Source organism: Schistocerca serialis, chromosome 6 (assembly GCF_023864345.2).
Source record: "Schistocerca serialis cubense isolate TAMUIC-IGC-003099 chromosome 6, iqSchSeri2.2, whole genome shotgun sequence".
Classification (NCBI taxonomy): domain Eukaryota; kingdom Metazoa; phylum Arthropoda; class Insecta; order Orthoptera; family Acrididae; genus Schistocerca; species Schistocerca serialis.
Window position 1 is genome coordinate 287720061 of NC_064643.1, and position 14602 is coordinate 287734662.

General features: G+C 39.6%; 1 protein-coding gene across 1 annotated transcript in view; it reads right to left on the minus strand.

Moving 5' to 3' along the window:
* The window catches only part of LOC126483702 (anoctamin-8), a 192921-nt gene that overhangs the window by 164633 nt on the left and 13686 nt on the right, over positions 1-14602 (minus strand). The window contains exon 4 of the mRNA XM_050106792.1: positions 1344-1579. Within this exon, the coding sequence (XP_049962749.1) occupies positions 1344-1579 (236 nt within the window). The remainder of the gene's footprint in view (positions 1-1343; positions 1580-14602) is intronic.

Below are 14602 nucleotides of genomic sequence, written 5' to 3' on the forward strand. Positions count from 1 at the left end.
GAGAGGATTCCTATAGCCTCTATGCAACAAACTACGCTAAAGTGCCAAAGAAACTGGTATAGGCATGTGTATTCAAATACAAAGATATGTAAACAGACAGAACATGGCGTTGCGACCAGCAACACCTATATAAGACCACAAGTGTCTGGCGCTGTTGTTAGACTGGTTACTGCTCCTACAATGGCAGGTTATCAAGATTTAAGTGAGTTTGAATGTGGTGTTATAGACAGTGCATGAGTGATGGGACACAGCATCTCCAGGGTAGCGATGAAGTGGGGATTTTCCCATACGACCATTTCACGACTGTACTGTGAATAACAGGAATCCGGTAAAACACCAAATCTCCGACACTGCTGCGGCCGGAAAAAGATCCTGCAAGGATGGAACTAATGACGACTGAAGTGTGTCATTCAACATGACGGAAGTGCAACCCTTTTGCAAATTGCTGCAGATTTCAATGCTGGGGCACCAACAAGTGTCAGCATGCAAACCAACAAAAAAACATCATCAATATGGGCTTTCAGAAATGAAGGCGCTCTTGTGTACTCTTGATGACTGCATGACACAAAGCTTTACACCTTGCCTGGCCCATCAACACTGGCATTGGACTGTTGATGACTGGAAACATGTTCCTCGGTCGAACAAGTCTCATTTCAAATTATATCGAGTGAATGTGTGTGTATGGGTATGGTGACAACCTTGCGAATCCATGGACCCTGCATGCCTGCAGGCAACTGTTCAAGCTGGTAGAGGCTCTGTAATGCTGTGGGGCATAAGCAGTTGGAATGATATGGGACCCCTGATACGTCATGTCACCTCTGACAGGTGACACGTATGTAAGCATCCTGTCTGATCACCTGCATCTGTTCACATCCATTGTGCATTCAGACAGACTTGGGCAATTCCAGCAGGACAATGTCACACCCCACCCATCCAGAATTGCTATAGAGTGACTCCAGGAACACTATTCTGAGTTTAAACACTTCTGATGGCCACCAAACTCCCCAGACATTAACATTATTGAGCATATCTGGGATGCCTTGCGACATGCTGTTCATAAGAGATCTCCACCCCCTCATACTCTCATGGATTTATGGACAGCCCTGCAGGATTCATAGTGTCAGTTCCCTCCAGCACTACTTCAGACATCAGTCAAGTCCATGCCATGTCATGTTGCGGCACTTCTGCATGCTCACGGGGGTCCTACATGATATTAGGCAGGTGTACCAGTTTCTTTGGCTCTTCAGTGTGAATATACCATGGCATGTTAACCCATAGAACCAATTAAATTTAAAAGCAAGCAACAAAGTGATAAAACTAGTTTTCTAGCATTATATACTAACCTATTGCCTGTCCCTCAATCAACTTGAGCCCTCCAAGTTGATCACCAGGAGCTGCCCTCAATGTCTGAAGCAGGTGCAGAACCAGCCACTGCCTCTCTTGTGTTGTGAAGAAAGTGGATTCATTGTCCGTCCCTTCAAAACAAGCTGCCTCTTGCTGCACAAATTCCTTTAGCCCACCTCCAAATTCTGATTTCAGTGTTTTTGGAAGATGAAGTTCCTCTGCTGCCTTCAACAAACTAAAAAAGATTAACATCATTTCAGAACAGCATTGCAGTTTTCTACAATTTCCAGTTTTGTTGTGCCAAAGAATGTGTATGATGTTCTGTAAGCATCTCTGTTTCCATATTATGATATGGTACTCTTATAGGCAGACAGATCCATTTCTACGTTAAGTTTAATATAGTCCCTTTCTGAAAATTGGACTTGGCAAAATGCACAGAATGAAACAGAGTGCTATACTCCAATTAAAATTACTTTGTGACTAACAGACTGCAGTGGCAGCGGAGAATGTTGCTTGCATGCAGTCAGCCACTATTCACATGTTCCTACAAAATTGGCGATGTAACGAGCACTTGGCACAAGAGAAAGAACTATGACTGGATGGTACTTGGCGCCTGTCTTCAAACCACTGAAACATCATTCACAAATTAATTTTAATTGGAGTATAGGTTTTACACCAGAACAAATGGAAGTGAACACAAGCAAATGAGTACTGGCAGAAAATTTGCCAGTGTTCACTATTACACTGGAGAGAACAGATCAGATCATGAGAGAATGGGAACAGATTGTGAGTGCTGCACTTTTTATTTATTTTTTTTTTTTTTGCACTAATGATTGGCACAAAGCATACAACACTATATAGTTTGAGGCACAATGGAAAACTTTGATATTCTAAGAGGATTATTTCCCGTGGCAAGTGCAATAAGCAAAATGGTGTATGAAGAGAAGAATTTAGGTGTCTGAAATTGTATGTACATGTGAAATGTATGGAGGTAGTACATTGCATCTCCAGCTACTATTAGAATTATTCCAATACTTTGTACATATGTTGATTCATGCTTTTAGCTGGTTCCTCAGTATGATTGTGGAGGAAATTTAAAAGCAGAACACTAACTGCTGATGACAAACATAACTGAAAGAAGGCTAGTGTTTACACTCTGGTTATTAGCAACTGGAGATATTTACATCATTGTTGGTTTTGCATGTCAATAGCTGCAATGTCTCAGATAGCTTCTGGTGTCTGCAGTGACATGGGAAGCACTTCAAGGCTTTTATTAAAGCATGTATAAGAAATGTAATAATGCTAATAAAATATGGTTAACAAAATGTGCAATATAGTACATAAGACCTGTAACCCATGCTACTTGACAAACCTTTTTTGATATCATCAAAAATCTATAATACAACAGTGAAACAACAGCCATGTAATTATAGCTACTGTGAATGTAAGCAATGAGATTGACTAAATCTTCCATATATTTTTAATTTTAATCAGCGTAGCAGGTACATGTTCTCAAATATTTCTTTTTCTTCAATTTTTGTCTTGCAGGTCTCTCTGAGTCTAGAAGCACCTATGATACTGACATTCTTCTATCAGCAATATGCATTCTACTGATTCCAGTCCATTGCTCATACAACTCATGTCAATAACGGAAATGAATAAGATAGAATACAAAAGCTTACTGTATTGATAATATCAACGCAGGGACAATGTGCCATGAATCGCCACAGTAAGCAAAGGCATATCATTCAACGTACTTTCACCTGTCTCTCAAATAGCAATTGTAAAACCTACTGTTTACACAAGATGGAATTCTTGTTCACTGTTGTTCCCTCTGGTGGTAAACCAGGCTTTGAAGGGATCAGTCGTACTGTCTGCGCAAAATTATTTAAATTCTTCCATCAATTGTATGTGATGGCTGATGTTAGTGTGAAGTCACATAGCCTCTTCTGTAATTGGCTGATAGAAGCAGACCGAATAGGCACCATGGTGCTTTACGTATTTGCAAAACTTTACTGCCACATTCGGCAGTTTTCTTATCTATACTTGTCCTGACAAAACTCTACCATCTGGTGAGCAAGATATATGAGACAGGCGAAATACCTTCATACTTCAAGAAGAATATAATAATTCCAATTCCAAAGAAAGCAGGTGTTGACAGATGTGAAAATTACCGAACAATCAGTTTAATAAGCCACAGCTGCAAAATATTAACACGAATTCTTTATAGACGAATGGAAAAACTAGTAGAAGCCAACCTTGGGGAAGATCAGTTTGGATTCCGTAGAAACACTGGAACACGTGAGGCAATACTGACCTTACGACTTATCTTAGAAGAAAGATTAAAGAAAGGCAAACCTACGTTTCTAGCATTTGTAGACTTAGAGAAAGCTTTTGACAATGTTGACTGGAATACTCTCTTTCAAATTCTAAAGGTGGCAGAGGCAAAATACAGGGAGCGAAAGGCTATTTACAATTTGTACAGAAACCAGATGGCAGTTATAAGAGTCGAGGGACATGAAAGGGAAGGGAGTGAGACAGTGTTGTAGCCTCTCCCCGATGTTATTCAAACTGTATATTGAGCAAGCAGTAAAGGAAACAAAAGGAAAATTTGGAGTAGGTATTAAAATCCATGGAGAAGAAATAAAAACTTTGAGTTCGCCGATGACATTGTAATTCTGTCAGAGGCAGCAAAGGACTTGGAAGAGCAGTTGAATGGAATGGACAGTGTCTTGAAAGGAGTATATAAGATGAACATCAACAAAAGCAAAACGATGATAATGGAATGTAGTTGAATTAAGTTGGGTGATGCTGAGGGAATTAGATTAGGAAATGAGACACTTAAAGTAGTACAGGAGTTTTGCTATTTGGGGAGCAAAATAACTGATCATGGTCGAAGTAGAGAGGATATAAAATGTAGACTGGCAATGGCAAGGAAAGTGTTTCTGAAGAAGAGAAATTTGTTAACATCGAGTATAGATTTAAGTGTCAGGAAGCCGTTTCTGAAAGTATTTGTATGGAGTGTAGCCATGTATGGAAGTGAAACATGGACGATAAATAGTTTGGACAAGAAGAGAATAGAAGCTTTTGAAATGTGGTGCTACAGAAGAATGCTGAAGATTAGATGGGTAGATCACATAACTAATGAGGAGGTATTGAATAGAATTGGGAAGAAGAGGATCTTGTGGCACAACTTGAAAAGAAGAAGGGACCGGTTGGTAGGACATGTTCTGAGGCATCAAGGGATCACAAATTTAGCACTGGAGGGCAGTGTGGAGGGTAAAAATCATAGAGGGAGACCAAGTGATGAATACACTAAGCAGATTCAGAAGGATGTAGGTTGCGGTAGGTACTGGGAGATGATGAAGCTCGCACAGGATAGAGTAGCATGGAGAGCTGCATCAAACCAGTCTCAGAACTGAAGACCATCATAAAAACAACAACAACAACAACAACAACAACAACAACAACAACTTGTGTACTGTTAAAGTATGCAACAATCAGTCTTCCCTTCTCATCCTGTGTGGTTAAGTCTCCCCTGACCCACAGTACTGGGTGACTTTCCCAGAATCTACTCCTTTTCCAGACCTCTCCAGTTCTTTTCCTTCATCCCTCTTCCTTCCCCTTCAACCCTTCTGCCTGAAAAAGGAGCCACTGGCTCTGAAAGCTTGCCTAATTACAGCCTTCTTTTGTGTGTGTGTTTTCCCGCCACTCGGTTAGTAGACTTTTTTTTCTACCCAATTAAATTATTTTGTCAAAAATTATTTGTTTTTGTTGTTACAGGGAGAGTAAAAATATTACTGGAATGCAGTTCACTGGAAGTAGGGTATTCTCATCTTGCTCACTTCCTGCCCATGTCTGCTTCCCAATATACAGCGTGTTAAGGGTATAAATCAAATATTGTGATCATTGGTAGCTTAATATGTAGAAAAGGTACAAATAGAGGCTACGATTTACTTTTAAGCAATAAAATTTTTCTAGTAATGATTAAGTTTTTGAGAAATCTTAAATTTTACTGTAGCATGTGGACTTAAGTTATTTTAAATAAAAAGATTGCTTTTAAATTTATTTCAAAAATCATGGATGGCTCTGAACGTATTGCTTTCCAATTTTAGTGCACTTCTCGGATTCTTCTGCAAACAGTTTCAACCTCAACATTAACAAGAATTTTATCAGGTACTCATCTTTTCTACTCTTTTGGCTACTGTTAAAAAAAGTGCATCATTCTATTTTACAAAATCATACTTACTTCAACCCCCCCCCCCCCCCCCCCATGAACCACGGACCTTGCCGTTGGTGGGGAGGCTTGCGTGCCTCAACAATACAGACAGCCGTACTGTAGGTGCAACCACAACGGAGGGGTATCTGTGGAGAGGCCAGACAAACGGGTGGTTCCTGAAGAGGGGCAGCAGCCTTTTCAGTAGTTGCAGGGGCAACAGTCTGGATGATTGACTGATCTGGCCCTGTAACACTAACCAAAACGGCCTTGCTGTTTTGGTACTGCGAACGGCTGAAAGCAAGGGGAAACTACAGCCGTAATTTTTCCCGAGGGCATGCAGCTTTACTGTATGATTAAATGACGATGATATCATCTTGGATAAAATATTCCGGAGGTAAAATAGTGCCCCATTCGGATATCCGGGCGAGGACTACTCAAGAGGATGTCGTTATCAAGAGAAAGACAACTGGCATTCTACGGATCGGAGCGTGGAATGTCAGATCCCTTAATCGGGCAGGTAGGTTAGAAAATTTAAAAAGGGGAATGGATAGGTTAAAGTTAGATATAGTGGGAATTAGTGAAGTTCGGTGGCAGGAGGAACAAGACTTTTGGTCAGGTGAATACAGGGTTATAAATACAAAATCAAATAGGGGTAATGCAGGAGTAGGATTAATAATGAATAAAAAAAATAGGAGTGCGGGTAAGCTACTACAAACAGCATAGTGAACGCATTATTGTGGCCAAGATAGACACGAATCCCACACCTACTACAGTAGTACAAGTTTATATGCCAACTAGCTCTGCAGATGATGAAGAAACAGAAAATGTATAATGAGATAAAAGAAATTATTCAGGTAGTGAAGGGAGATGAAAATTTAATAGTCATGGGTGACTGGAATTCGACAGTAGGAAAAGGAAGAGAAGGAAACATAGTAGGTGAATATGGATTGGGGCTAAGAAATGAAAGAGGAAGCCGCCTTGTAGAATTTTGCCGGAGCATAACAATCATAGATAACACTTGGTTCAAGAATCATGAAAGAAGGTTGTATACATGGAAGAACCCTGGAGATTCTAAAAGGTTTCAGATAGATTATATAATGGTAAGACAGAGATTTAGGAACCAGATTTTAAATTGTAAGACATTTCCAGGGACAGATGTGGACTCTGACCACAATCTATTGGTTATGAACTGTAGATTAAAACTGAAGAAACTGCAAAAAGGTGGGAATTTAAGGAGATGGGACCTGGATAAACTGAAAGAACCAGAGGTTGTACAGAGTTTCAGGGAGAGCATAAGGGAACAATTGACAGGAATGGGGGAAAGAAATACAGTAGAAGAAGAATGGGTAGCTTTGAGGAATGAAATAGTGAAGACAGCAGAGGATCAAGTAGGTAAAAAGACGAGGGCTAGTAGAAATCCTTCGGTAACAGAAGAGATACTGAATTTACTTGATGAAAGGAGAAAATACAAAAATGCAGTAAGTGAAGCAGGCAAAAAGGAATACAAACATCTCAAAAATGAGATCAACAGGAAGTGCAAAATGGCTAAGCAGGGATGGCTAGGGGCCAAATGTAAGGATGTAGAGGCTTACCTCAAGAGGGGTAAGATAGATACTGCCTACAGGAAAATTAAAGAGACCTTTGGAGAAAAGAGAACCACTTGCATGAATATCAAGAGCTCAGATGGAAACCCAGTTCTAAGCAAAGAAGGGAAAGCAGAAAGGTGGAAGGAGTATATAGAGGGTCTATACAGGGGCGATGTTCTTGAGGACAATATTATGGAAATGGAAGAGGATGTAGATGAATATGAAATGGGAGATATGATACTGCGTGAAGAGTATGACAGAGCACTGAAAGACCTAAGTCGAAACAAGGCCCCGGGAGTAGACAACATTCCATTAGAACTACTGACAGCCTTGGGAGAGCCAGGCCTAACAAAACTCTACCATCTGGTGAGCAAGATGTATGAGACAGGCGAAATTCCCTCAGACTTCAAGAAGAATGTAGTAATTCCAATCCCCAAGAAAGCAGATGTTGACAGATGTGAAAATTACCGAACTATCAGTTTAATAAGTCACAGCTGCAAAATACTAACGTGAATTCTTTACAGACGAATGGAAAAACTGGTAGAAGCTGGCCTCGGGAAGGATCAGTTTGGATTCCGTAGAAATGTTGGAACACGTGAGGCAATACTGACCCTACGACTTATCTTAGAAGAAAGATTAAGGAAAGGCAAACCTACGTTTCTAGCATTTGTAGACTTAGAGAAAGCTTTTGACAACGTTGACTGGAATACTCTCTTTCAAATTCTGAAGGTGGCAGGGGTACAATACAGGGAGCGAAAGGCTATTTACAATTTGTACAGAAACCAGATAGCAGTTACAACAGTCAAGGGGCATGAAAGGGAAGCAGTGGTTAGGAAGGGAGTGAGACAGGGTTGTAGCCTCTCCCTGATGCTATTCAATCTGTACATTGAGCAAGCAGTAAAGGAAACAAAAGAAAAGTTCGGTGTAGGTATTAAAATCCATGGAGAAGAAATAAAAACTTTGAGGTTCACCGATGACATTGTAATTCTGTCTGAGACAGCAAAGGACTTGGAAGAGCAGTTGAACGGAATAGACAGTGTCTTGAAAGGAGGATATAAGATGAACATCAACAAAAGCAAAACGAGGATAATGGAATGTAGTCGAATTAAGTTGGGTGATGCTGGGGGAATTAGATTAGGAAATGAGACACTTAAAGTAGTACAGGAGTTTTGCTATTTGGGAAGCAAAATAACTGACCATGGTCGAAGTAGAGAGGATATAAAATTTAGACTGGCAATGGCAAGGAAAGCGTTTCTGAAGAAGAGAAATTTGTTAACATCGAGTATAGACTTAAGTGTCAGGAAGTCGTTTCTGAAAGTATTTGTATGGAATGTAACCATGTATGGAAGTGAAACATGGACGATAAATAGTTTAGACAAGAAGAGAATAGAAGCTTTCGAAATGTGGTTCTACTGAAGAATGCTAAAGATTAGATGGGTAGATCACATAACTAATGAGGAGGTATTGAATAGAATTGGGGAGAAGAGGAGTTTGTGGCACAACTTGACTAGAAGAAGGGATCGGTTGGTAGGACATGTTCTGAGGCATCAAGGGATCACCAAGTAGCATGGAGAGCTGCATCAAACCAGTCTCAGGACTGAAGACCACAACAACAATAACTTACTTCAACATATCAATTGACAGAAGGGTTAATATTCTTTATTACATACCTAAGTACAAGCATCTTAGTTGACTATCGTTTGCTGACAACCTCGTTTCGATACCTGAAACTCTTCACGAAATAAAAGGGGTGTTACGTCTTACGTGACTCATGCAATATGGTGGGCAGTGTCGTTTATTGTCAAGTCTCTTCTAACGGTTTGTAAAAAGGTGTGACATTTTCTTTGTTGAAACCCAATGCTCTTGAAAGAAGTGTCACAGGGCTTATGAATTGATAGGTGAGACGAATGATGATTCAGAAACTAGTCTGCCCAGCTTCTACCAGCTTTGTTAGTGGTGAAACGTGCATTAATGCCATTCCTTTCAGCTAAAACAAATGCCATTTGTTGAGTTCCCATTTTCACTGCTTTCACAGCAAAGATGGCTTCAGCCATCTTCAAAGGGTTCCAGTCTACCTTCTGTCCTTAAGATTGATATTTAGGTTTATATATGGCATTCTGAAATAAGGTAGTGTATCTTTCAACTAAAGTTATATGAATGCAAACTGGTCCCTAGTTAGACCCTTTGTGGTAGCCCATATTTGGACCACACTGTGATTCCCCAAAATGGCAGAACGGTAATTATGAAATGCAGATAGAGATATGGAAACCAGGTTAACATGTCAGTAAAATGAAATGCAATGGAGAATTAAGTCAGAAGATTGAGGAAATGGTTAAGTACACACCTCTCGATAAATTGCACGCCGCAAATCAAGTTTGCACAAATGAAAATTCACTGCATCCAAACAACAAAGTTCAAACAATCAACTATTTACAATCATTCTCAGAGGTAGCAGAGAGTTGATTCACACATTCCCTAAGCAGGTCACAGCATGTACTGGGGCCCCAGACCACATTTAGACAAATATCCATACTTGGACTTTATCCTTTAGCCACTTCAGTGTGTTGGTTTTCTTTTTTTTTTTTCCTTTCTGCTTCTAACAGTCTTTCCATACACGCCACAATTTACAATAATTTACCACCAGACATTTTCTGCATGGTTGTAACAGCACCACCAAGTGGACTACATTACACCAGTCAGTACAGACTAACCTTTTGGTGTCCATGCATCCACACTTCAACACCTGACCTGCTGTCCAGGGGAAAATAAGCATTAATAGCTTGCTCTTGCCACATACACATGGAGACACTAACCAGCCTATAATCATTCTACTCTTAATCACTAATTATTTGACTGTAAATGAAGTAAATAATGATGTAGTGTTGTTCAATACATTGTCCTCAGTCATCAGTAAAAATACCTGCACTTATACCCCAAACACAATATACGATTATAGAGAATTGGAAGCACAGTTTATATACCCAGTAGAGGTATGAAAAAGCGAAATCAACAAAAAAATTATGCAGTGGAGCAAAATATCAGTTGTACTACAAATTTCAGCCGCTAGCCACATTAACATTAGTATGTGATACTAAGAAAATAAACAAACCTACTGACAATGGTGAAACTTCATTGAGACATGTTCTGGTAATAAATAAGAGAGAATCATGTTTGCTCAAGGCTGAAATATATTTCCTTAAAAATTATAGGATAGTTTCTTTGACATCACATCAAAATTAAATAACTATCATTTTAAGATTATACACAAGCCTTCAAGAAAAAAAGAAGTAAACAATCCTATTTCAACACTGAACAGGTAACAAGTTACTGATATGGCCATCATCAGATTTTTATACAGAAAAATAGTTACCAAGTTTTGTGACATTTCACAAAAACCAACAACTTTGTACTATTTCACTAAAATTGCCAATTTCGTATTTTTTACAGAAACTAAAACAGGTTCAAAATGCATAGAGGAGAGAATTTACGAATATGCTACAATGGCAACTTGTTTAAGTTAATTACAAGTGTGTGTATAAGTGTTTAAAACACTCATTCTTTTGTACTCCATACGCAAATGGAATTAGAAGAAATCCTAGTAACCAGTACAATGGGAAGTAATGTCTGCGAGGCACTTCACAGTGTAAGTCTGGAAGAATACTGGAGGTAACGGCAGAGAAATGAACAAATGCACATTATATTCTAAAAGTGCACTCATATCTTGTCTTTTCAGTCTCATCAAAAGTATTGGGAACACATCTGACATCAGGGTGTACAGTTTTATTATAAAATATTAAATTATTTTGAATAATAGATTTGCTTTTCAGCAACAAAAAGCTACTGTCAATGTCATTAACCATTCACAACATTTTAATATTTTATGATTAAATCAATAAATTTGGATGCAACACTGCGTTAATGTTTATACAATTTTGTATTAAAACTTTTGTTTCACTTTAGCAAGGTATTCCACTAGATTAAGCTCAGTTGCTCACATCCCTCGGATGCTACACGTCCTAATTACAATAATATATAATTAACTTGATCCTGTGGCCTCCACAATCACATTTAAATACCCGAAATTTATTTCAGCCCTGTGACCCGAGGTTCCACGCAACTTTTCCCATTTCCTAAGCCTCGCCAGTCCATTTCCTTCACCCTCTTCCTTACCCTTCAACCCTCCTGTCACAAGGAAGATAAGTTGGATGCAAAAGCTCATGCATTTTCACACTGTTCCCCCCCCCCCCCCCCCCCTTCTTCTGTTGCCACTTGACGAGTATGTTTTTTTTTATCTATACATGTCATATTTTCAAAATTTATATCAAGATGAAGCAGTATTCAAAGACCATCAGTGTGACTCATTCTCTTTTACTTTTGCGATTTGGTGAATATAAGTTAGTGTTTTACACCACGTCTTGGAACCTAATATTGCAAATTGTCTAACCCCAGACACCTATTACTTAAAAATGCAGCTGAATAAATTAAGACTGCTAATGACCTACTTAAATATCCCTTAATACTGCAATTTATTATCTCTGTAATTTCACTTATTGGCCTGCTGCGTATTAAGCCACTAATTTTATGCCTTGAAGTTGTTTATTCAAATTATACTGTGTTTCACTGACTTCTTTTTTAACCACTGTTACTGCAATGAGCATTTGTTCCCACAATTTATTAACACATCTTGTCTAATGATTTTTTTTCTGAGGTAAGGAGGACGAAATTACATTCTCCTATTAAAATCAGTTTTTGAATTTACATGCCAACCTTATTTAACACAGATTCAGCTATCATTAAAGGTCATCTTTTTACCATGAGTTTCACTACAATGCTGAATTCTTTTGCTTTTAACATACATTTCGTTTAGCCACTGATATTTATTTCCTAATTTACTCTTCAGTTTGCTCCAAGTCAACAACTTTCTGTGGTGAATGCTAACATTATCACTACCATTGTAATGTTCACTTTAGTATCAACGGAAAATTCAGTCAAGGAATTAACAATGATAATAATGACACTGAAGTGCTAGTAAGTACTTACATCCAGGAGGAAAAAGGTTTACTAATAGTGATACATACTCATGAAAGTGAAAGCAGAACTATCAGTTCCTTTCCTATGGAGGAAAGAGGGATAGAATCCTCATCCTCACTACAGGTGGGTCCCTCTCATCCTGGGGCCTTAGTAACTGCCTATCCTTTTTAATCTTCCACACTTGACCCCTCTCCCCTCCCCATGGAATGAACTAATAGTTCACTTTTACGTGTGTACCAGTGGAACTAAACATTCATCTCCTAAAGGTGAACATGTTCGGCACTCTGGCTGAGCTTCTGCTTCCAGTGTAGACTGTTGCACTCAAGGTGCAGACTGTGGCATTTGCTATTAATTGAAATGTCTATTATTTTCCCACTTTTGCCAATAACATAATGAGGGTCCACACATGGAGGTTTCAGTGCTCGTTTCACCCCGTATCTGTGTAACATCACATGAGTGCATGTCTGTAACCTGTGGTGCTCATTATTTTGTGATGTTCCAGGTCTCGATGATGGACATGGTCGTATTTGCGTCATCTGTTCTCTCAGCTGAGAAATGAAGTCTGTTTGATTGGTGTCCTCCATCATGACCATGTGTGGACCAATGAACTCGCCAGTCATGCTACTTCTCCATAAGTTAACTTGGCCAGAGAAGCGTCCTGATGGGGTTTGCAAGTGTTTTGCAGACCAAGCAAGACCAATGGTACAGATGTTCTTCAATTTGATTCGTGATACATTAGTGCAACTTTTAATGACTGGTGCCAGTGCTCAATCATTCCACCACTTGCTGTATGATAGTGTGTCGTCTTGTGATGTACAGCACTGCAGAACTTTAGTTGGGCAAATAGTTCAGATTCAAATTGTTGGCCACACCCCATTGTGTTGTGTAATGGACACCCGAATGGGGCTATCCAGTGCAAAACAAAGGTGGAGGCTAGTGTTTCCACTGACATACTGTCTACTAGTATAGCTTCTAGCTGGAGCGTAAAGCAGTCAGTTGCTGTTTACTGATACTGTTGGCCATTTGTGGGTGGTAATGGTCCTATTTCATAGATATACACATGTGCTAATCTTACAGTTGTGTCTGGGAAATCCACCACAGTTGCATGCATGTGGGAAGATACTTTACTAAACTGCCACTGAACAAATGCACGAGTCCAGGTTCTACAATCTTTCCGCATAATGGGATATACAAAATGGCTAGTGATCAGTTTAGCTGCTGACATAAAGCCAGGGTGACATAAGCTTTGCTGGCTCTCAAAAGCATGTCTACAGAACGAGGAAGATAATAATGGACAAAATCTTCCATTTGAGACTTTGCCATATAGTTGAACGTTTGTGACAGGAACATCAATCAGTTTCAACCGAAGGTTGGAGGAAGTATCTTTCACACAATCCTGAAGCTCCTGGTACAACTCTTGTGCTTTGGTGGGTTGAGTAAAATTCACCGAGTCCGTTGTACTGTTTATGACGGATGAGCAGTCGGCTACTATGATGTCCATTTCTGATATGTGGCACATCTGATTGCTGAATTGAGCAATAAATTCCAAATGATTGTGTTCTCATGGTGAGCATTTATCGTTGTTCTGCCTGAAGACATAGACATATGGTTTGTGATCTGCATAAACTGCAAATTCTCTTGCCTCCAACTGTGTGTGGAAATGTTTAACAGATTCATAAACTGCAAATAGTTCATGATTGTATGTGCTCCATTTTTGTTGTGACAGAGAGAACCTGTGCAGGGGAAATGTGGGTGTCTGCCACACACCATCTACGTATTATTGTAATGCTGTGCCAATTGCCATCTGACTTGCACTCAACACCAGTGGGAGATGCACTTCTCAAGTGGACTTTGCAAGGTGTGTCACATTAGCTCTGCTTTGCTTGGCTGTCTCTAAAGCAGTGTTCATAGCGGCCATCCACAGCACTGGCATTTTCCCCTTAACTTTAGGGCCAGCCAATGGTGTGGTTAGAGGTTCTTTGATCCCCGCTAAATGGGCTACACGATGCCAGTAAAAACTGAGAAATCCGAGGTAATGGCACAGTTCTTTTGCAGTTTCTGGCTGTGGAATCTTCAACACTGCTTCTGCTTTTTCTGGATGCAGTAGCGATCCTACTGATGAGATCAGGTGGTCTAAAAAAGTGATCTCTGGTTGGCCACAAACACACCTGGCAGTGTTTAATACAACTCTGTATTTGATCAGGCATCTAAGGATTTCAGTTAAGTGCTGTTGGTGTTCCTCTGCCGTGGCTGATAAAACAAGGATATCTGAAAGGTATGAAATGCAATATGACAAATCTTGTAGCACGAGTCTAAAAACCTCTGGCAAGTCTGTGCAGCATTCCGTAAGCTGCACAACATGAACTGACTCTCGAAGAGGCCAAATGGTGTAATACTAGTTGTCTTCGGTATGTCCTCTTCA